This window comes from Ochotona princeps, chromosome 15 (assembly GCF_030435755.1).
Source record: "Ochotona princeps isolate mOchPri1 chromosome 15, mOchPri1.hap1, whole genome shotgun sequence".
NCBI lineage: Eukaryota > Metazoa > Chordata > Mammalia > Lagomorpha > Ochotonidae > Ochotona > Ochotona princeps.
The window spans coordinates 36,841,580-36,867,238 of NC_080846.1; the positions used below are offsets into that span (position 1 = coordinate 36,841,580).

At 36.0% G+C, this 25,659-nt stretch overlaps 1 protein-coding gene across 1 annotated transcript in view; it reads left to right on the plus strand.

Moving 5' to 3' along the window:
- LRRIQ1 (leucine rich repeats and IQ motif containing 1) overlaps positions 1-25,659 on the plus strand; it is a 164,518-nt gene that overhangs the window by 13,996 nt on the left and 124,863 nt on the right. Inside the window, exons 10-11 of the mRNA XM_058673640.1 lie at positions 396-548; positions 1,648-1,798. Coding sequence (XP_058529623.1) covers positions 396-548; positions 1,648-1,798 — 304 coding nt within the window. The remainder of the gene's footprint in view (positions 1-395; positions 549-1,647; positions 1,799-25,659) is intronic.

Below are 25,659 nucleotides of genomic sequence, written 5' to 3' on the forward strand. Positions count from 1 at the left end.
GCTTTCTTACAGTGCCTAGATGGGAGTCCTAGATTCTCCCAAATACAGCTTCCAGTCCTACAAGACAGAAGTTGATAGTTCAAGTACTTTTGTTTTTGTCATGTAGGTGGTGACCCGATTGAGTTCCTGCCTGCTGGCTTTGACCTGGCCCAGTCCTGGCTATTGTGGCCATTTGGGGAGTTGACCAGCGGTTGGAAAATGGCTCTCTCTTCCCATCTCTCCCTTTTTTTCTGTAACTCTCCCTCTTTCTTTGAAACTCTTTAACACTGATAAATAAGTAATTTTTTTTTAACAAACTAATGGTGGGTTTCAGTTTGTGGCATCAAGCAAAATTTTGTGAGGCAGATGCAGTTTATATTTGGTTATTATCAATGCTCTCCATCTGAATTCTCTAGGTTGCAACAGTTACATTTCAAGATTTGCCAGGTTGTAGTCTCTCACCACTGGCAGAGTGTACAAATCTTCGTTTTCTATCTCTACGATGCTGTGGATTAACTTCTTTGCATAGCCTGGGTAACTGCAGAAAGCTGAAGTACATAGATGTACAGGTATGTGTACATAAAGGACGAGGGAGGGAAGTCAGTTAGGTGATACGACTTAGATCTCTTATTACAGGTGACACGTCTGTTGGTTTTTGCTACTTTTGCTATATAGAAAGCAACCCTTACTTAGGAGCTCAAGACAGCAACGATCTTCTTTGCTTCTGGATCTGTGGCCCATAACTGGAAGCTAGGTTTAACGAGACATTTCTTTTGCTGCAATTTGTGTTGACCGAATCTCACATATTTCAATCAGAGGGATGCTAGGTTGCAGTGTCCCAAATTACATCTCTTTTGTATCAGTTATGCCTGTGGGGATATCTAGGATGTTGGAAGTTCTTGCGACTATCTTACCCTTCCTTACAATGTGGCTGATGACAAGAGTGAGTGTTCAACAACAGCAAGCTCCAGTATGCAAATGCTTACCATGCATCTCTTTGCATCACGTTGGCTGATGTTTCATTGACCAAGCCCTAATTTCCCATGGGAAACACTATGTGGATATGTGAATACTGGATTGTAAAATTTACTGGGTAATCTGAAATTAACAATCCATCCCAATCTCATTAGAGTCATCTCCTTCCCACATGCAAAATGATCCAAAGTCCCCTCAACTTACCGCATCAGGTTCAGATCTGAAGCATTGACTCTATTCCCATGTTCCCGGTGAAAATGGGACTCTCAGATTCAATTCCTTGAGTACAGTTGCTCAGCTGGAGTCATCTTAGAGAACTACAAGATAAAAAGTGAGAAGTCATTTTTTTCCATATACCACCATTCCTTATACAGTGGTATACAGTGATGAGACAGGGCTTGGTTAACTTCAGGTGATTTGCATTAACAATAGGAGAATCAAGATTGAAAAAAATATTCTTTCTTGTTATATTGCTTAAAATGTTTTATTTTCGTAGAAGAATATTAAATATGAAAAATAACAAATTCTGTATAAATTATGTAATATTTTCCTTATATGATATAATGGTTTGCAGGGTTATTAAAGAAGAGGGGGATTTACATATTGAGTGGGAGATCATGTCTTTTTACAGATTTAAATATTTCAGTAATAAGCCATTGAAGTTAAACTAATCTTATTTGTTCCTTGCTTTAGGAAAACCATATTGAGATGATCAACTGTGAAAATCTGGACAATCTCTGTGTTCTTCTTCTTAATAGAAATCAACTGACTTCTCTTCATGGTTTGGATGGCTGCACTAATATTCAAAATCTTGAACTTTCACATAATAAGATCACTAGAATTGGTGAGAGCAGTGCAATTTTATTGAGATGTTTTGTTCTTTATTATTATATTTTCTTTCACTTTTTTTAAACATAGGCTAATATCGTTCTTGTGCGTAAGTATGCTATGCTCATTTGAGCTTTTATCACAAACAGAAATATTCTTAGTGTAAGTAAAAGCAATATATTCCCACCACTGGCAAATGTATAGCTCTTAGTAGCTCCATAAGTTAGTGTATTGGTTTTTCTGTTTCTTGACCAGTAACCAGTAGAGAACTGAGCGCTGCTTGGGCTATTTTATGTATCCCATGCTTCCACTCTTAGGAACTGTCAGAGCTGTTTTCTGGTGAACCCTTCCATCCATGGTATACACACCTTTTATATTCACCTTTCCTTTTTTCATCCCCCTAAACTTCTCAGTCCCTCTTGCACTGTATACACACATCTGTGTGTCTGGATCACCTTCCTTGTTCACATTATAGAATCTGTATAATTCAACAATTAAAATATTTCCTTTTATTTCTCTAAAAATTCATATCAGTTTTTTCTTTTTTTTCTTTTTATTTTTTATTGAATTTATTCGGTAATTACATTGTGTTGTAATTACATAGAATCTGGGATTCTCCCCCCACCCTCCCCCCCATGGTGGGTTCCTCCACCTTGTTGCATAACCATAGTTCAAGTTCAGTTGAAATTCCCTCTTTGCAAGTATATGCCAAGCATAGAGTCCAACATCTTATAGTCCAGTCAAGTCCAACTACTTATTGGGTAGACCCTCTCTGGTCTGAGGGCAGACACAACAGAGTATCATCCCGGTCAAATAAAAGCACTAACATACCATCTGCAACAATTAACATCGTTATGGAATTAATTGACATGGTATTGAGCAGTCAACATGTTAAAAATAAATGCGATTTCTTAACCACTTTCTGTGACCCCCCATTCATAGTTCAATTTTAGTTTATATACGACATATGACATCATATCAGTTTTTTTCTAGAATTAGGCTCAATCACGTGCCTAGGTCAAATTTTTCTGATTGTTGTTCCCTTATTCTTTTTTGTTTTGTTTTGTTTTGTTTTTACTTTTTTTTTTATTAATTATTATGCATTATGTGACAGTTTCATAGGCTCTGGGAATCCCCCCACCCCTCCCCACGCCCCTCCCCCCTGGTGGATTCCTCCACCTCCTTGGTGCAGTATTACAGTTCAAATTCAGTCAAGATTCTTTCCTTGCAAACATATACCAAACATAGAGTCCAGCTACTTATTGTCCAAATGGGTTGAACAGTTTCTTGGGGAGACCATTTCTGGTCCAAAGTTAGAGCTGGTAGAATATCATCCCAGTCAATTAAGAGTCCCAATATAACATTAACAGCAATTTGTAACATTATGGAATTGACATGGTTTTGCGTAACCAGTATGTTAAAAAAAAAAAAAACAAAAAACAAGTTCTTAACCACAACCTATGATTTGCTCATTGACATTTCAATTTTAGTTCATATACAGGACTGGCTGCTATATACCTTAAAATGGCTATAAGGTACCATTCAGCTGTCTCGTGTCTATTTCATTTTAGTATTTAGCCATTTGTTGTGTTGAAGTATAACTTTACTGATCTTGGCAGATTTTAGGATAATCTAGACTGGCTTGTAACTCTAACAAGACATTTGTCAACAATTAAGGTGCAGAACATTTTTTGGGGGGGGTGGGGGAGTGGTGTGCAGGAAAGTCCCCAACACCATGGTGAGGAGTGACTAATCTTCGTGTCCCACCCAGCGAGGCATGAACAAATCCATTCCAGCTCTTTCCTGTCAGATTCCAAGCTCTACTTTTTGTTGTTTGTCTATTTATTTTAGGTTTTTTTAGTTTGTATGATTGTTTGTTTGCTATGAGGGGTTTTCGGAACGATCCTGATGGTCATTGCGAGGGAGGGTAGGGGTCTAGAGGTGGAGCCAGGCTCGGACCAGAGAAAGCTCTCCTCCCTGGTCCCGAAGGACGTTTATTGTTCTTCTGTTTCTGCGGACCGCTCAGGGCTTCTGGTTGTCTTTCCGATGACGTTGGTTTCTGTACGGTAGTGTTTGGACTTCTTCCATCCCCAGCGGAAGCTCCGTTAATCTTAGACTTAAAAAAAAACAAACAAGTTTCCTTTTTACCTCACATTGGAGTTGTTGCCTCATTTATTTAACACTCCCCCCTCCTTTTTTTTTTTTCTGAGAGTGCTCTGTTCTTGGTATCACTTCTTATCTCCCAGCTTTATTATTCTACTTGCTGAAAATCAGCTTCGGAATATTTCTATTCTGTTTTCAATGTAATAATCCTGAAATACAAAACCTCATTGTATTCATAACTGGCTTAAGATCCTGTTATATTTTTAGCATTCACTTTGTTGTAGATTCTCATCAGTCTTGATAGGATCTTTTTTTTTTAAACACCTTTATTTGCTTTAAAAACATAAGACTTCTTGTACAATAAAGCATAAGCATGTTTCATGTACAAAGTCAGAATATCTTCCTCATGGAACACACAGGAAGAAAGGAAAAACACACACATGGCAAAGTAGTCACAGATTACCTCTAAAATAATTAAGACTTTTGGCCAGAAAAATTAATCTTTTGAAAACAAAAGTATAACAACAACAAAAAGCCATATTTCACACCTGGTACTAACAGTAAACATTCATAGTACAAAATTATCTGTTAAAGTCAAATTCCTATATATTGAAAGTATTAATATCATCAAAATACCCATCATACTTAAAGCAATTTACAAGCTTATTGCAATCTCAAAATACCAAAGAGATTTTTTTTTCTCATATCTAGAACATTTTTTTAACTATTTTTCGGATTGACATCATTTCATAACAGCCACATCAATCACAGCATGAATAACAACAGCAACAACATCAACAACAAATTGTAGCACCTTGATTAAGTAATGTGCCACTGAGTAGGCAGCACATGCTTAACTAAAAGGAAACATAGAAGTCTCTTAGGAACTATGTTGCCATTGCATACTCCATGGGCACTTGATGTGGATGTGGGGAGAAAGGTACCCTCCTTCACTGCTGGTGGGAATGTAGGCTAGTACAATCATTGTGGAAATCCATATGGAGAGTGCTTGGAAAATTGCAAATAAACCTGCCATAGGACCCAGCAATCCCGCTCTTAGGAATATACCCAACAGAAGTAAAATCTGCATATGAGAAGGGAATCTGTAATCCTATATTTACAGTAGCACAATCTACAATAGCAATGACATGGAAACAAACCAGATGTGCGTCTAAGGAAGAATGGTTAAAAAAACTGTGGTACATCTACTCAATGGAATATTATTCAGCTGTCAAGAAGAACGATATTATTCTATTTAAAACCAGGTGGTCCCAACTAGAAACCATTATGCTCAGTGAAATGAGTCAATCACAAAAGAATAAATACCATATATTCTCTCTCATATAAGGGAGCCAACATGGAAAGGGTAACTCCAATAGTCCATTGAGCGTCTATTGGCTTTTTTGGCTGTGTCTCAGATGTTTTGATGTTTTTATGTCAGTTTATTTATTTTCGCTGGTGGACTTGATAGGATCTTAATGGTTATTAGTGAAATATTGGACATTGTAAAAAAGTCAGGAGCTTGGGCTCGGCAGCATGGCCTAGTGGCTAAGGTCTTCGCCTTGATCCCATATGGCCGCTGGTTCTAATCCCAGCAGTTCCACTTCCTTTCTATCTCTCCTCCTCTCAGTATATCTGACTTTGTAATAAAAATAAAGTAAATCAAAAAAAAAAATCTGCCTTCTCTTTCTTTAAAAAAAAAAAAGTCAGGAGCTTGATTCAAAAATAACTGTACTGTGGCATAGTACAAATGGATTATGTGTTTGTACCTTTCAAGGATACTATCGTATTCACCTTTTTGTCCTATAGTTATGAGGAAATCTGATTTAGACTAAAATATCAAGGAATTGACTGGAACTAGATTGTGGAATAGAACAAAGCCAACTTAGTTTAGGTGTAATTCTATGTAGGTCCTTTTGAAATTGGTTTTGTTTCTTTTTTCATTGTAGAAAACTTCAAATATTTTAAAAGATAGAAATAATACATTGGAAACTCCATATAATAGCTTTATATCCTACATTACTTATTTTTTACTTTTTGATATTGATTTTGTATTTTCTTTTTAAAGCAAATCCCAAAACTGTATAATTCTGTTCCTTTATTCTTCAGAAGACCATCTTTGGCAACACTGGCCTTTCTTTACGTAAGCACAGTGCATTAATGACAACATTAATGATTCCTTGTATGAGTGGATAATCCTTAACCTAACCTTTCAGAACATTGATTTGTTGACATAGCCTATGTTAATTGTTTTATAGTCTAACCCACAACCAACTTTGTACATTTACATATTTTCTTGCTGTCATCAAAATAGTTTCATCAAGATCCTACTTCCCATAAATGATGAGTATGCCTAAGATTGGTTAGATGACAGACTCCTGAGAGGTGTCTTTACACTGTGCTTTACACTGTGTTGTATTAGCAGGTATACAGTGTCAGTGTACTTGTAGTGGTACTACTGTGGAATCCTGATTCGCCGATAGTGGCTTAACACTTCATTATAAAATGCTCCCTCAAATGGTACCTAGTGTTTCATCCATTTATCAATATGAGCTGAATCTATTAATACAATATGGATATTGAGTTTTATAACTTGATCTCTTACTGACCATCTCTTCCGCTGAGGGTAAGCTGGGCTGGGCTAAGTAGCATGGCCCACCATCTGCTGGTGCACACAAAAGCTGGGACTGGGAGGCATGCCTGGCTGGGCTAGGCCATTATAACTGCCTGCAAATGTTAGGTACCTTGACCTGACCCAGACATTCTCTCCAGTTTCCCCCCACCAAACCACCCCTCAGCTTTTTACCTAGATCAAGTGCAGTGGCCCAGTCCATGGATAATACCAGAAATTTTTTGAAACTTCAGAACATTTCAGTTTTGTTGAAATGTGCCCTCAGCCCAGCCACTCGTAAAATGTCCCCAGACTGCCTTCTATGGGCAGTTCCTAGCCTCCCACCCCCACATGAGGCCAAGGTAGTGTATCTATGGGCAGTTCCTAGCCTCCCACCCGCATATGGGGCCAAGGTAATGTGTCTTGGCCTGGTGTTCCTTGCCTTCCCCTCATAGCCTTAAAAAAAAGAATAGGCACCTATGCTGGCACACTGGTATATTTAACACAGATTTGGCATTAACCAGCCACAGAATGCCAACCAGCTCTTGTCTGCTTTTCTCCCAGAGGTGTAACATTTGCATAGGTGCATGACAACCTTGATGGCTGCATACAGCTGAGGCAACTGTCTCTTTCTTGCTAGTAAAAGGTGTTGTTTTCCACTGTAACTTTGCAACACTGTTCTTCACCAATCTGCTCTAAGTTCATAATCCTCTTCCCACAAGTGTGCTGTAACCTTCTGACACCATAGCTAATGGCCCTATTTACCAATCCCTTACAGTCCCTTCCCCTCACACTCACCTACTGCCGCAGCTACAGATCCCCTGTGGCACTGATGATCCTTTCCACCAGTCCCTTGTTCCCCCCTCCCCATGGCCTTATCCAGCAACCCCTCACAACCCTGTGTTCCCAGTACCTGCCCCTGACCATGAAAGCTTGTTCCTGTGTGGGTGCCCTCTTTGCTTTGCTCTCTCTCTGTTTTCACTTAGAACTCTTCTGTCGCTATGGCAGGAGACCTCTCTCCTTTTCTTTCTCTGCTGCCTGCCTTCTCTCATTCCCCTCAGCCATCTTCGTCAGTTCTGCTTTCTCTGCCTTCCCCATGGCCACTTTTCCCGCTGGAATAAAGACCTCCTATGCGACTCACCATGTCTGGCCTTTGGGTTAATGGCGAAAATTGTTAACAAACATTCTTGCTGTTTAAGTTCATCTTGGCATTGTAATCACAGGAAAAGAACATTTAGTATCATATTAGCAAGGTATATTTATTTCTCTGGGGATCCTCCTTTTATTCGTTTAGCAGTATATTATTTAGTCTGCGTCTATTTGCATGTCTTCTAGGATATTTTGACTTATTGGTCTCCAGTTTCACTCCATGATAGCCTGGAAAGATGCATGGTATAATTTTGATTTTTTTTAATGTGTTGAGTTTTTTTTTTTTTTTGTGGCCTACAATATGATCAAACCTGGAGAAAAAAGTGTGTTCTCTGTAGGATGAAAAATTCTGCAGTTATCAGTTAAGTCCATTTGCTCTACCGTTTGGGTGAGCTCTGTTGTTTCCTTTATCTTGTCACTCTGTCTGTTGATGTAAATGGAGGGTTAAGATCCCCCACTATTCCTGTACTAGAGTCTGTTTCTTCCTTTAAATCCATTAATATTTGCTCCATGTGTCTAGTGCCCTGGCACTTGGTGTGTATATATTTATTATGGTGATCTCTTTTTGCTGAGTAGATCGTTTGATCCCTATGTGGTGTCTTACTTCATCTCTGTTGATTCGTTTCACATCGAAGTCTATATTATCTGATATAAGATTGGCTACACTGGCTTGTTTTTCCTTTCCATTAGCATGGATATCTTTTTCTGTTCTTTTATCTTCAGCTTTTGTGTTTCTTGGTTCGCGAGATATGACTCCTATGGACATTAGATATTTATATATGTATATATATATTACTATATTCACATATGCTACTATATATATATATAACACATATATACATATATGTTATCCTGTTTGCTAATCTATGATGTTTGATTGATGAGTTTAAGCCATTTAAAATCAGGGTTATAATGAATAGGTAGTAATTTATTTTTTTTTTTTTTTTATTATTATTATTAATTTCATTGCATTATGTGACACACATTTTTTTTTTTTTTTGCACTGGAATTCCCCCCACCCCTCCCCAAACCCTCCCCCTCCCACAGTGGATTGCTCCACCCCGCTGTATTTCCATAGTTCAAACTCAGTTGAGATTCTTTCATTGGAGGTTTTGACCAATCGTAAAGTCCAGCATCTAATTGTCCTGGCAAATTCAACGGCTTCCTGGTGAGACCATCTCTGGTCCAAAGGCAGAACCAGCAGAGTATCATCCCAATCAAGTAAAAAACTCAACCCAATATTTACAACCATTTACAGCATTATGGCATTAATTGACATGGTATTGATTAACCAATATGTTACTAGGAAAATGCATGTTCTCGACCACAACCTGTGACTTCCCCATAGACATTTCAACTTTGGTTTACATTCAACCATGGTCTATATACCTTAAAATGGCTATAGATTGCTATTCAGCCAAAGATCAGATACTCCTCTCTGGGGTGTTGAGGATTTCTCTGCACACCCCTCCCAAAAATATTCACCTGAACTGTTGACATTTGTCCTGTTAAAGTTATAGAGTTGGACTACCCGAAAAACAGCCAGGTTCAGCAAAATCACGCTTCAATGCTATAAAATGCTAAATACTAACATTGAAATAGGTAGTAATTTAGTCCTGTCATTTTAGCGATGAGTTGTTCATTGTTTTAGTTTTCTTTTGTTATTTTATTGGAATGTTCCTCGCATTTGCTATTGGTTTTTGTAGGCACTATTCCTTTTCTCTGCCAATAGAACAAAAGTATCTTTTGTAGGGTGGGTCTGGAAGAGGAGAATTCTTCGAGCTTTTCTTTACTGTAGAAGTACTTTTCTTTCATTTTCAAAGACAAAGGAAACCTTTCCTGGCTAAGTTATTCTGGGCCGACAGTTTTTTTCCTTTTAGAATCTGAAATATGGCATTCCATTCTCTTCTGAATTATACAGTTTCCTCTCAGAGGTCAGCTGTGAGTCTCAGTGGGATTTCTCTGTATGGCAGTTGGTTTTTTTCACGTGCATATTTAGGGATCTTTTCCCTGTGCTGAACTGTAGAGAACGTGATTATTATGTGTTGTGGCAAGGATCGCTTTTGATCAATCCTATTGGGAGTTCTGTACCACTCCTGCATTTTGCTTCCCACTTCTTTCTCTGTATTGGGAAGTTTTCATTATTTCATTGAATACATCTTTACACCCAGCTTTTCTTTTCTTTGCCTTCTGGAACTCCCATAATTCTTAGATGCAGCCTTTTAATAGTGTCCTTTAATTCTTGAATACTTTTATTTGCTTGACTTAGTTCTTCTTCCTTTCTGATTGTTTTTCCCATTGTTGCAAGAAATGTCTTCCAATTCTGAGATTCTTTCTTCTGCCTCATTCATTCTATTATTGTAGTTCTCCACTGATTTTTAATTTTGCTCCATTGTGTTCTTAATTTCTGATATATCAGCTTTCATTTGAGTTCTTGTAGCTATTTCCTGCTTAACATATTCCTTGAACTCCTGTATGTATTTGTTGTTGTTCTTAAGATACTTTATAACACATTTTTAAAATTCTTTTTCCTCTACTGGACCTATTTTGGGTGGAACCTGTAGGATTCCAATTCAGTACTCTTTTCCCTGTGGGACCAGTACAATGTGTTACTCCAGGTATGAGTCCACTCTGGGTTTAGTACATGTACTACTTGCTGTCGTCCCCTTAACCCCACAGCTTTCTCTTCAATACACAACATGGTGCCTGGTGTGACACTGGTTGGGGCCTGAGTTGTGAAATCTACCCTGTTCCTGCACATGCCTGCTTAGGCTCTGCCACACTGCCATTGTGCTGCTGTTCATGGTTGGATTAGGCAAATCAGCAAAATGGGCTGTTCCATGACTGGATTTACCTCCTGAGCTTCTAGTGAACTTCTCTTCCCACCTGGCCACAGGTAGAGCCACTGGTGTATCTGTTCACTGCAACAGTGCTTCACTGTCTCTGCTGCTTCCCAAAGTCCCCCAGTTTCCAGGTGTCCCTCTGCTATCAGCCTGTCCTCTCCATTTTCCTGGGATTGTGCCCTCTCTGCTTCACCCTGTCTAATAATTATCCATCTGCTTAAATCTTTCCTTACCCTGGTCCATCATCTTTGCTAATTCTCCTTTTGTTCAAAAGTAGCAATATCTACTGAAATGTATTTTCACTTTCTGGTATGCTAGTTTATATAGTTTAAGTATTAGAATACATGTACATATGTATATACTTGTTTACCTATGTATCCGTTTTTGTATATTGCATGAATGTTTTATTTAATTGTTTTTTATTATTATTTTCCATGATACAGTTTTGTAGCTATAGAGATCCTTCCCTCCACTCCACTAACTCCCTTTTCTCCCCCTCCCCACTATTTTCGCCATATTATAATATTACAGCCCTTCACCAATAGTCGAAATTTGAACATTCTACTATTTAAGTGTATCATGGCATTGTAGGTATAGGCAATAGTAGAAATTCTTGCATCTCAGCATTGTCAAGGTATATTTAATAGTTTCATTGGGAGTCCTGCCTTTGTTCAGGATTAGAGATGCGTACTGCAACATATCTTCACTTTCTCATATAGGCTAGTGCAGCCACTGTGGAGGTCAGTATGGAGAGTATTAAGACAACTGAAAATTGATCTACTGTATGAACTAGCAAGCCCATTCCTGGGAATATAGAAAAAAGAAGTGAAATCTGCATATGAGAAAGTGAGCTGTAACCCAATGTTTATAGCAGCATAACCCACAATAGCAAAAACATTCAAGCAACCCAGATGCCCATTGTAAAAGGAATAGGTAAAGAAACTGGTACATCTATTAAACAGAATGAAATGCTACCATTTGCAACAAAGTTGTTTTAACTGGAGACCATTATGCTCAGTGAAATAAGTCAATCCCAAAAGGATAAATGTCATATGCTCTCTTTAATGTAAGGCAATCTTCATGCAAAATCTGCAAAAAATGATTTATATAGGTAAGCATGTATATACATATATTCTACATGAAATGTAGAATGAAGCACTTTAAAAAATAACCTTTTAAATTCCTCTGTTTTAGGCATTTACATTTATATGGAATCATTTTTTATTTTTGTTCAAAATGCACACGAAAGTAACTGTGGCTGTGGGATGACACATACATTGATAGTGTATGTTAATATAGTAGCACATATTGAAATGAACTGCAAGGGAAAAGAAGAGGGCAGTTTGTGAAATGAAATTCTTGAATTCCAAGTTACTTCATGTTCATTGGCAGCAATACCGTTTGGGATTTTTTTTTTTTTTTACTCTAAGTAGTGGATTTCCTGGTATAGGATATATATGAAATGTACGAGAAAACTGCCATAGTATTAATTGATGTACATGAGGTTCTCTGTGTAGCGCAGTGCAAACAGAGCACAAGAGTTCTTTGCTGTCTGTTGGGTACAATGAAGACACTGTATTTATGGAGTGTGAGGAGAGTATACATGTGAAAGCTGATTTTTCTGCAGACTGCTTGGAGTCTGTTTTTCATCTTCTGGAACTGTGAGAGATTCTGGTTGAGCTAAGGAAAGCATAGATTTTTGTCTCACTGTGATATATGGATGCTAGGAACTTACGAAGGAACACAAAGGTAGATTTATGTCTATAAATTGGTAAGTTACTTTTCCATGCTATCATATATCTTGAGGTGAAATGAAACTGGAAGCAGTACCATAATATTTCACATTCGTAGTTTTAAGTTTGAGTTGTCCTTAATTCTCCTTAAGCTATAATTATTGCATAGTTAGCATGTAATGATATTTCTAATTATTGTTTTAAATCGACAATGCTAATGCAGATTTTAAATTTACTAATTTTCAGTGAATGAGAATGGTGACAGTATCAACCTATTTAACTCAATTCATTTGAAATGATGCCAGATGTTTTTATTCTAATTAAACTATGTAATTAGACACAAAAGTATATGAAACACTTCTAATCAATTGCAAGTAAGAGACACTTTTAATTTTATAAGACTTATAATTAAAAATTGAATTCCATAAATTGAAATTTCTGAAGTTAACAATGCATTTTTATAATTGCTTTTTAAGATTTAAACCTAGCTGTATGCTGTATCTATGGACATAATTATTTTTGTTATTACTAGCAGCCATAAATTAAATTTAGCTTTAAAATGTAATTTAAAATAGATGCTCCTAACTATTTTACATATTGAAGTAGAGACTACTCTCCACCAATGAAATAAATAGCCAAATTATCTCATTGGTTATTTATTTTCTTACAAATTTGAAATAATTTAAAGTACTGTCATTTTTTTACATTGTTTTCTATCATTGTTCTGTTTTGTGAGTCTTGATTATAGATTATTTGTAATGATTAGGAGTTATTTTAAATTCATAAAGTAATCATTTTAATTTAAGCTTATGATCATTTTAGGCTAACAGTTGTAAAGACACGTTTATTTTTGAATTGTACTCTTCATGATTCAGTTTGGACATCTTTTTCTCAAATTTATATTTCATATCACTGTTTAGTTTGGGTGAACTGCTGTTTAAATTTTGTTGTATCTGGATTGTATTTAATGAATTTCTTTGCCAGAAATTTCCCATTTGGGTGAGCCAAATTCATGCAACTCATGTTGACTACATCTAACGTGAGAAGCAGTGTTTGCATGTCACCACATTGATAGAGTTTTTAATACTAACCAATAAGAATATTTTGTGTTTTTTTGTTTTGAGTTAGTATTTTTTTTATTTTATTTATTTATTGATTTTTTTTAGATATATATCTTTGCTCTTTAATATATATTTATATATAGACAGATCTACCAGTTGTAAACTATGGTTTGTTTTAAAGGAAGGGGATAAATGGGATGCAAGAAATCTTTATGCTATACTTACATATTCACAAAGCAAAACATTTTATGTTTAAAATACTTTCTCATTCATAGCATCTTTTACCCAACTAATTTCTACTTTTGGACCTGCCCAGAATCACATCGTACTCATCTGTCTAGAACGCTGAGAATCAGATGTACTCTTAGCTTGAAACATTGAGTTAGTATTTTTAATTTTTTTTAATTATTTATTATTTAACTTCAGTAATTACATTGTATTATGTGACACAGTTACATAGATACTTGGGTTCTCCCCACCCCTCCCCAAACCCTCCCACCATGGTGGATTCCTCCACCTTGTTGCATAACCACAGCTCAAGTTCAGTTGAGATTTCCCCATTGCAAGCATACACCAAACATAGAGTCCAGTATCTTATTGTCCCGTCAAGTTCAACGGCTTCTTAGGTATACCCTCTCTGGTCTGAAGACAGAGCCAGCAGAGTATCATCCCAGACAATTGAAAGCTCCAACATACCATCAGCAAAAATTTACATCATTATGGAATTAATTGACATAGTAATGAGTAACCAATATGTTAAAAGTAAATGCGAGTTCCCAGCCACCTTCTGTGACCACCTCACCTGTACTTCAATTTTAGTTTATACACAACATATAACATTCAAAACATAACATGTTATACATAACATCATATCATCTTAAATTAAGGCAAACATGTGGTATTTAACCTTTTGGGATTGGCTCATTTCCCTTAGCATTATGGTTTCCAGTTTGGCCCATTTGGCTAGTATTTTTAATTTTAAGAATAAGCAAAAAACAAAAATGAGTGACTTATGCTTTTTAGCATAAACATGTTAAAACTAAGTTAATTCGGAAGACTACTATTTGATCCATTGATACATTAATTGCACATTTTTAAGAAAAAATTATTGTAATATGATAATGTGATTATACTGGCAGGCATTTGTGTAAGCATTTTATGCATATTAACTCTTTTGCTGCTTACATCCATTCTCTCAGATACTATTGATAATTTTCCTCTGAAAGAAAACTTAGGTGCAGAGAGGTTGAGTAATTTCCGTGAAGTCACACAGCCAGTCAGTGATTGAGCTAGGTTTTGAAATTCAGCAGTGTACCTCTAGTGCCTGATTTTTTGCCTTACATATGATCATTAAAGTATACATTTAATACTTAAGATTATTACTGTTTATGCTATATTGCAGCTTTTTGTGAGGAACAAATAACACATTCAGAACTAAGCAAACGTATTGAGGAGCTGCTGTGTCTCAGTAGTTTTTCAGACATTGAGATAAAGCACTGGAATATTGCTGGAAATGCATAACAATGGCTTTTGGAAAAGAAAATATACACATAATATATATATTTTACATATTTACATATACTGAAGTGGTATAAACTGCTATATTTTATCTATTGCGTATTCAGTAAAACCAAAAGAAACATGATGTTTATGTAAGAAGTATATATTAATGTGTAAATATATGTTACGTTTCAATCATGAAACTTGTTCTGTATCTGCTATTTTAGGAAAAGTTTAACTGGGATAAGTGTTTCTTTAATTTCAACAATTTATTGATTATAGTCCTTGAAAAAAATCCCTATACCTGGATAGAGATACCAAAAGATTTCCTTCCTGCTACTTTATTTTCCAGATACTGTTGCTTTTTGGAAAAGTAATGCTAACATAAATATGAAAGATACTGAAATAATTCACTGTTTTCACATACAACTAATTAGTTTACCATTGCCTAAAGTGAAAGTTGGTATGGATTAATTCATACTCCCAAATATTGTCCTTTGATCGTGGGGGGGATGTTTTCTTAAATAGGAAATAAATAAACCTGTTATAATATTTTTGCTTGTAGAGCTGTTTTTCACTTTTTTGTAGTTGGTGAATTTGTTGGAGTCCACTAGATGGTGCTAGCTTACCTGCTGGCTTGCAGTGTAGACCTGCCTGGTGTAAAGCTGAAAGATTTTACACTGTGGTTTCTCTAGTTTACAGATGGACGGACAGTAAACCGAGCCAGCTTTTATCTGGCTCTTGGAAAAAGTAAGGCAAGAGTTCAAGTTTCCTGCTTCCTGTTTCTTTCTTGTTTCTGTATGCCACCTGCATAACCCTGAAGGATTTCATTCTAATATGAAACATCTCAAGTGCAATTCAGCGTAATTGTACATGTCAATAAAAACTGTAAGGCATAGTAATCAGTGATCAATTTAAGGAGGTAAATCTTTACCAAACCATTTATTGAGTGAGAACGTCCAGGATAACTTAATGTCTTTGTTTTGCTGTTCTGTACAGAATTTTCTCCTTCCTGACAAGAACGTTTTGTTTGAGGAATGGCTCATTTCTATGGGAGGAATTCTTTGAAACACATATTTGTCATAGGTATAGCCAAATGTCATTTTGAAGAGGAAAGAAAACTTTTTTTTACAGCCACTTAGGAATTACTACCACACCAAGATAAAGCTTACTGTAAATCTTTTCTGTTCGCTCTGCATCCTTTATTTGGCAATGTGAGATTTATTAGATTAAAAGATGGAAGGTAGCAAGTAACTCTGACTTCCCTCCAGCTACATCTCTCCTTTAATCCAAGTGCATTTACCAGATCAGGATGCTGTTAAGTTAGTAGTACATACATGTTTTATATATGAGTATCCTGTTGCTCCTTCAAGCTTGAGCTGTCTGAAAACTTGACTGGTCATTGCAGATTTAGTTTCTTAAATTCTATATTTTATTAATAATTATTCAGAAATTATGATCACTACTATTTTAGGAGCTATCAGGAAAATTCTGTACAAATTGCTTTAATCCTCTCAATAATTTAAAATTACACCAACTCAGTTGTTTCATTCTCTCAATAATGTAGTTAACCAAGTCAACAAATAGAGGAGTAAAGACTCAGAGAAGATAAACAGTTTTCCTACCTTCACCACAAGTAGTTTGGTATGTGTCTGTTTTATTGAAACTCAGAACGGCCAGAGTCGAGAGGACAGTCATTTCCTCATTATGTTGTGCTGTCTCTGGTGTAAGCGTGGTGCTGAGAGTGCAGTATGATCATGGGGAAAATGTTAAGGGACTCCCATAAGGATTGTGAATTTATGTTTTTATTCATATCTGAGGATGTTTTGTCTTTGAATAGTTTCTAGTCCATGATATTGGGGGGCCTGCAATTTTACAACTACTGTATTTTTCTCTGGAATTGACCAATTTCAACACTTCTTGATATCACTTTTCGTCTATGGTAATATGTCTGTCTTTGTCTTCTGTGTCTGATATAACTGGCTTTTCTTTTTTTCTTTTTTTTTTTTTTTTTTGATCTACATTTTACTTCTAAAATCATTGAGGATCCCTTTCAAACAGCTTTTATTTGTGTGGTCTGTATTTGTCAGAAGACGAGGTGACAAAGGTTTTAATATGAATCTAGAACTTAATAAAAGACTTGCATTCACAGAACTTTAATTATTGTTCACATAGAAAGCTAAAGCTGAAAAGAGGGAAATTATTACATATTCTAGCGAGTCTTTTAATGACTGGCTTACCACATCTGCATTCTCATGTTTCCTAGAATTCTGTTTGCTCTACAATATCATAATTCAAGTAGTTGATGAAAGTGCCATTACACACTCTTGAGCAAAAAGAAAAAAAAAGTAAAGCAGTGAATTCTGTTGTATAGTTTTTGTGAACATATTGTTGACTTACGAGGTCTTTTAATGTCTCTCTAAGGATCTCTGGAGCCCATTTGGAGAACCTTTGGTTTAGTGGGCCTGGATCATATACATTGTCCTACTTCTGTGCTCTGTACCCGGCATTTGCACAATTCTTTTTAGTAAATTAAAGTATGATAGTTGTACATATTTATGGATATAGTATTAAAATACAACATACAGAATGTGCAATGACCAGATCAATTGAGTTTGGAATCTTCAGAGTATTCTAATTCTTCCTGAAATGCATTGTTGTTTATTTTATAAGCTGTAGTCTCTTTATAGTGGTGTCAAATGCTATCTACCATATATAACTATTTGGTACCCACTTTATTCATCATCTTTCTACCCTTTTTCATCCCTACCCCTCTTAGCAATCTAATGATCACTAATCTGTCTTTAAAACATCAACTTGTAGCTTCCATAGATGATGAGATCATGCATAATTTTTCCTTTAATGTCTAGATTATTTCGCTTAATAAAATGTCCCTATATTTCATCAGTGCTGGCAAAAGTAACAGGATTCTTTTTGTTACTCAATAATATGGCATTGTATATAAACAATTGTATAATCTTTATCTGACATCTCTGAAAATTCCATGTGTTGGCTATTGTAAATTGTGCTACAATAAACATTGGAATGCATGTATCAATTCTTTCACATAATACCCAGAAATAAGATAGCTATATAATAGTTCTACTTTTTAAATTTTTTATGGAATTTCCATGTGTTCTTCATAATGGCTGTACGAATTTGTATTTTGATGAGTTGTATATAAGAATTCTTTTTCCTTTTGCATTCCTTTGCATTTAGTAATTTTCCTTTGCGATCATAGTGATTGACTTAGGTGAAGTAATATTAATGTGGTTTTATTTTAATTTTGCTCATGATAATTAGCAATGTTGAGCACATTCTCCATATGTTTGTTGGCCATTTGTATTCATCCTTTGACAAATATATATATGTCATTTACTCATTTTATAAGTAACTTATGTGACTTTTTGCTATTGAGTTTTGAGTTTGGATATATTCTGAATAGGAAGCCTTTGATGAAAAGCTTACAAATGTTTTCTTCCATTCTGTAAGTTGCCTCCTGATTTTGTTGGTTGTTCATTTTGCTGAGCAAAAAAATTACTTAGTTTGGCATAAGTTCATCCATTTTTGCTTTTGTTGCTGTTGCTTTGAAGATTTTACTCATTTTTTTTTTTGTACTGATGCCCTATAATATTTCCTTCGGAACTTTATAAAGTCCATGTCTTAGGTCTAGGTTATTCATTAATTTTTGTCATGATATTTTTATAGGGTAAGTGATAGAGACAAACTAAATCTTCTATATATTGATAGTGTCCCCAGAGCATTTATTGGAGTGGCCAGCCTTTCTCTAGCATACATTTTGGTTGTTCATGTTCTTCTTTTACTTGCACAGTTTAATGTAAGGACTTATTGCAGTTAGCTTCTCTCCTAGCACATCATTTGCTCCAACACATAGGTTTTAGTATATTTTCTCAATTTTAACTTGATTCAAGAATCTTTTATTCCCTTCATTCAGAACATGTTGATGGTTTATGTGAAGTTGTCCAATTTCTAAAGCTCTTCTTATTGACTTCTAGTTTTATTTCATTGTGGTCAGAAAGATACATTTTCAGTTGTTTTCTTTATTAACTCTTATTTGTTAATCTAAATATGGTTTATAGGAGTAGATTCTTATGATAATGAAAGTCTGTATTCTGTGGTTGTTGAGTGACAAAATTGTAAATGTCTATTTGGGGTCCAGGTGTCTCCGTCAGAACTGGGCAGTTGTGGTGTTCACAGCAGCAGAAGCAAGACAGTTGTGGGATTGGGTTCAAGATATGCCAGGGAGCCACAACTTTTCCCCATTTTAGAAAGACTTTCCCAGATCCAAAGTGGTATGGAGCAAGGTGGTAGAGCCATGCAGTTGGCCCCCTTCTTTCTGTACAAGACCATCTAGAGTCTTGTGCCGTAGCTTTTGTATTTTGTCCATGTATACTCCAGCACTCTTTAAATTCTAGCCAATTCACATCTCTCTCTCTCTCTGTCTCTCTCTCTCTGTATGCATGCACACATACAGATTCAGTCCTTTTTAGGAAGAGGGAAGCATGTGCCAAATCTATATTCAATTGATAATCCATCATTTTTTTAAAAAAGATTTAGTCATTTTTATTTAAAAACAGATATACAGAAAGAAGAAAAGACAGAAAGAACTTCTGTCTACTGGCTCACTGCCCAAATGGCCACAGTAGTCAGAGCTGAGCCGACCTGAAGCCAGGATCCAGGAACCTCCCTTAGGTCTTCCATGTGGGTACAGAGTCCCAAGGCTTTGGGCCATCCTCCACTGCTTTCCTAGGCTAAAAGCAGAGAGCTGAACGGGAAGAAGAACAGCCAGGACACCAATTGGCTCCCACATGGGAACCCAGCACACGTAAGATGAGAATCCAGTCTGTAGGCCATCGTGTCAGGCCCTAAAAGTCATCATTTGGTCAGATGTCCTCAGCTGTATCTGCAGTTGGTTATTTATGATTCTGGAGGATAATTTCTGTAGTCTGCCATCTGTAAGCCGGAGACCCAGTAATTTTAGTAGTATTGGTAATAGTACTATTTCTGTGTAGTAATTTGTTATAAGCCTTCCAGAGCTCTTTCTTTCCATCTGTTGTCTACAGTGTTCCTCTAACTAAAGATTATATGTTAGTATTTCCATTAATGCCAGGGATGCATTCTTTCAGACATCATTTGCTCAAATATTTTAAAATTTATTTTTATTTTATTAGAAAGGCAGAGGAAGGGAGACAAAGAAAGAGTTTCTACTTGCTGGTTGACTCTCCAAACGCCTGCAGCAATCAGGACTGGACCAGCTAAAGCCATGTGGAGCTCAATTCCTTCTTCCCTGTGGGTGGCAGACCCAAATGTCTGACCTGTTACCATCTGCTCTCTCTGAATATGTGCACCAATAGGGAACAGTATTTGAAGAACAGTAACAGGGATTCACATCCCAATTTACTGTGCCACACTGATTTATTTATGTTTATTAGAAAGTCAGATTTGCAGAGAGGAGAGACAAAGATCTTTCATCCCCAGGTTCATTCCTCAAGTGGCTGCAGAAACCAATACTGAGCCAATTTAAAGCCAGGAGCCAGGAACTAGCTTCTGAGGACTGTAGCCACTAGACTACCATGCTGAATTACCATGGGTCAAGCATGATGGCTCAATGGATAAATCTTTTCCTTGCACATGGCAGGATCCTAAATGAGAGCTGTTTCTTGTCCCGGCTACTTTGCTTCCTACCCATCTTATGCTTGTGTCCTGGGAAGACAGTAGAGCATGGTCTAAAGCCTCGAGACCCTGCACATGTGTGGGAGACCCAGAAGAAGCTCCTGGCTCCTGACTTTATATCATCTCAACTACAGCTGTTGCAGCCACTTGGGTAGTGAACCATAGAATAGAAAATCTTTCTCTCTGCATTTCCCTCTCTCTAATTCTGCATTTCCAATAGCAATTTATTTCATTTTTTTATTTGAAAGGAAGAGTTACACTGAGAGGGAGAGGGGAGGAGAGAGCCTTTCTGTCTACTGGTTCACTTCCCAAAGGACCACAATGGCTGGAATGGAGCTATTGCGAATTCATGAGCAAGAGCTTCTTCTTCCAGGTCTTCCATGTGGGTGCAGAGGCCCAAGGACTTGAGCCATCATCCCCTGCTGTCTTCCCAGGCAATAAGCAGGGAGCTGGATCAAAAGTGGAGCAAGCAGGACATGAACTGGTGCCCATCTGGAATGCTGGCACCCCTGGTGGAGCCTTAGCATGTAACACCATGGCACCAGTCTTCTTCAATATGTATAGTCACACACCAATGAAGTATATGCAGACTACTACATGAAAGATGTGTTTATTTTCTCAAAAACTTTTGAAATTGATTTTTAGTTTTTTTCATTATACACATTTTCCATGAAATTTTTGATGGCTACTTGTGTCTATATGTGCATGTAAATATATTTAGGATATAGTTAACCATTGAGCTTATATTTTCTGAGTTGTGAGTATGTGCCATTTATTCTAGCTTCCCTTCCTTAGATTGGTATACACCTCCTAATTGTTAAGTCTTGGAGGACACATTTTTGTTTCCTCTTTTCAGATTCTGATTCTACCATTGAAGGTTACCTTAGTGTTTACCCTGATTAAATTAATTCTGTCTCTTAGCTCTATGCTGTAATGTCTTTATTTGGTAATGGTAAGCTCCAATGGTAAACATAGAAACAGCCCTGCATATCTGTGGGTTCCAATCACCTACTGAGCATGTTTTTTAATAGTGAGCATCTACAGATTTTTCTTGTCATTATTCTCTTAATAGTCGAGCATAATAAAATTATATATCTTATTTTATTACGGATTTTAATTAACAGATTATTTAAAGCATATTGGGAGTATGCATAGGTTTATATGAGTAATGTGTCATTTTATATTAGGGGATTGAGCATACACAGACTTTGTTTGATATGTTCACATGGGTTCTGGAGTTAATTATCCTGTAGAAATCAAGGGACAGCTGTAGAAGTGCTCTAATTTTTTTTTATAATCTTACAGTTTACTGCTACACAATTTGTGTTTGCCTCTGACACAAATTTTGATTCTTTAGTTCTTTAGTTGTGTCTAATGTTCAACCTAGTAATGAAAGTTTGTTGGTGTTATACTTTCTCAATTTTAGAGCAGAAAACAATATGCTAATGATTATTTCAAAAATTTAAACTGTACTTTTTGGCTTCCTGATTTTAAAGACGATAAGATGCTCACCTTCATACTTTTCTCTAACTATTCCTCCTAGTCTTTTTGATTAACCCACAGATGCACTTTATCTTACCGTTGGATATGTCCCAATATACCCATCATAAACCAAAACTGTGTTCTGTACACTCGTATTAATCTTCGTTTCTCAGGAACACACTATTGGTTTTTTTTTTCCCATGGTGATATCATGACTGACTCAGAGTTGTAGCCATGACACCTTCCATCATTGGAAGGAAATATTTGACTGTATCTATGGTTCTAACTTACAAAAAGATCAAAGTTTTAAAAAATAATTGAAGTACAATTTCTACTGATTTCCTGTAACTTTTACACCATCATAAAATTTTAAAATCGACAAGTACAACCATATTGTTCACTGAGATTCAAATATTTTAGACAATAGTAAGTCTTCAAGAATATAATTTAAAATATTTACATTTTTTGCATTATCCATATAAAGAGCTGTATATATTGACTTCTCAGTGTGTATCTTAGTGTAACTCTAGATCTGTATGAAAATAGTCCATATAAGATCTTTTGACAAGTGGTTCTAGTATCGTTTGCTGTTCAAGTTATGTAGTTCATTAACTGTTTAAATCTCATTTTTCAAAATGGGTATATTGGAGGTGACATTTTTTGAATTCTTTTATATTTAGGAAAAATCAGTTGCCTTCATTTTGAATAAGAATATAGCTGTATGTTCTATGTTAAGTGACTTCATTACTTGGTACCTTGTGTTTATTTCTCCTATGAACATATGGTGTTGTGAGCTCTTGTGGTAAATCTTCAGGATAATTGGAATTTTCTTCTTTAATAATTTTCTTCTTTAATAATTGGATAATTGGAATTACTGACTTTACTTGGATAATAGAAAAATTTTCTCTGTTCTTAATCAGCAGCTGAAGCAAGAAACCTTTTATTACATCCATCTACATAATTTCTCTTGGAAATTAATATCCTTTTGAAATTATAGAATTTATGGAAACAATATTTTTCAGTCATAACTGATCAATAGTTTGACTGTCTTTCCTCTATAACTAGTATTAAGTTGTGCCTGTATTCGTTTGTGCCTGTTTTCTTCCTTATATTTTATTTTCAGAGGATTATCTTTTCTTTGTAGGCAGTTCAATTTGTAACACCCTCTATATAATGCTTTATCTAAGTTGTTTGTTTAGTTGTAACATGGTGTTAATTGGGTTGTTTGTTTACTTACTTCCTTGTTTTGTTATCTTTGAATTCCTATCCTGTTCATTTTCTTTAATATGTTATTTCATAACCCAAAGCACAATGAACATAATTTCTTCTTTCTTGAGTTATATTTACTTCAAAATAGAATCCTTACTGTATGTGCATAAATTGTTATGATTTGGTAACCCCCCAACAGAGCAGTTTAAATCAACAAACACTCTTGCTGGGTGGTACTGTCTCAGGGTCTCTTGTGAGGTATAGTCAAACCAAGTAGCACCAGAGCCATCTCAGGGCTTGATGCAATTGATAGATCTTCTTTTGTATTCATTTATTGGGGCAATGCCAAGCCCTAGCTGCCAGGACCAAGTAACATGTTTGTAGGCCATTTCCTCTTCTTTTTCTCAATAGTCTGACTGACTTTAAATTATATCATCTAAGTGCACTGTTCTTGTATGCACTGTCTTCACAATTGTAGGCTTTAGAGAGCAGACTGATCTTGATTTTTTTTTAACCATTTTCCTGATTTTCCTTTAAACCTTCTATCTTAGAATGAAAAAGCTGTGGCTTTATATGTGCAGTGTTATCCACTTCGAGTATAGAACACACCCTTATGATGAAGAACAGCATCAGGTTTCCTCAAGTTTCTTAATAGTTCAACACCCATTTTTGTTACTCTTGGGTTGATCAGGCTTAAAATACTAAATAGTGGTTGACTTCACTAGTTTTATTATTTTTTTTGATGATACTGCTTAACAATTGACAATTGCTTTGTTTTTATACCTATGTAATGGATTCATGGAAGTATAAATGTGAAGATGAAATATTTCTCACTATTATAAGACCTGAAGTGATGGTTATTCCAGCAAATCAGTGTCATTAATAGACTATTGAATAGACTGATTATACTTTCTTTGTATATTGATGTATTTAAAATTTTAATGTTATCTAATAAGCTTTATTGAATGGTCCTAGCCTCATATATCACAAACTTATGGATTTTTCTAATATATACAAATTTTACGTGGAAGCACTTAATATATGTTAGGAATAGCAAAAAGGCCACCATCGTTGGAATGAGAGGTAGATCAAGATTTCATTCAGGCTGCTTTCAAAATCTTGGAGCACCTTCTCTCTGTTATCAAAAAGCCAAGAGAGTGTTTCATATGTATTATCTCCACTTCCACTACGCTGGAATTCCCATCGTGATTTCTGTGGCTTCTGGCTTAGTTTTTCCTCTGTCTAAAGTACAAAAGCTGCTTCATCACTGCCTGAGCCAAAGTTACCTTTGCCAACCCTCCGACACTACTGAGTATAATCACTGTAAGTAGAAATGCCTTTCATAAATTTAAAGTGTATATTATTTTATTTTTATTCTTACTAAACTCTCTCTTCATCACAGAATTCTAGCTGCCTTTTTTGGTCTCAGTTTTTCTTTCGTTTAATCTGTTCTTTAAATTTTCCTTTGCCAAATCTTTTACCTTTCTGAAATGTGATATGTAGTGCCTCATTGCTTTTTGGTCTCAAGCTATTAGTTACCACAATTTTGAAATAGATGTCCTTTTGAAATGTATCTATAGTTTTAAAAATGTGTCTGATTTTTACAAATATAAATAATTAGGACCCAGCATGATGACTCAATTAGCTAATGTTCCCTTGAAAGCCCTGGGATTCCATATGGGCACTGGTTCTTTTCTCAGCTGTTCCACTTCACATCCATCTCCCTGCTTGTGCCCTGGGAAAGCAGGAGAGAAGGCCCAGAGCCTTGGGACTCTCTATCTGCGTGGTGGACCCCAAAGAAGCTCCTGGTACCTGGCTTTGGATTGGCTTAGCTCTGGCCAATTTGCTCAATTGTCGCCATTTGGGAATTGAAACAGTGGATGGAAGATTTTTCTATTTCTCCTCCTCTCTTTAAATCTGCCTTTCCAATATAAATAAATAAATCTTAAAAATATACATCAACAATTAAATGTTTTTGTGAGATGATGGCAATATTACATGCTTCATAGTGATACATGAGGCTGCCCTTTCTTTTTGTAAATAATAAATTATCAGAAAAGAAATATTGGATGAAATTTCTAAATTATTTTGGGATAATTTATTAATCAATTTCAAATATTCTTTATACAATTTTGGTATCTGTTTCCATCCATTATTAAATAAATTTGTTTTTGATTTTAAAAATACTTACATGAGAATGGGATGGCATTTTGGACACTAATAGTTAAGCTGCTATTTACAACACCGGTATCCCATGTTGGAGTACTGGTTTAATACTAGCCCCTTCACCTCTAATCCAGCATTTGGGGTAATGTGTTAGGGAAGACCAAAGATGATGGCACAAGTTTCTGGCTTCTGGCTTCAATCTTAACCAGGCCCAGTTGTTGGCTGCAATTTGGGGACTGAAACAACAATGAGAGGTATTTCTCTCTCCCTCCCTCTCGCCCTCCTCTCCCTTTCCCTTCCTCCTTCCCTTCCTCTCCTCTTGCCTC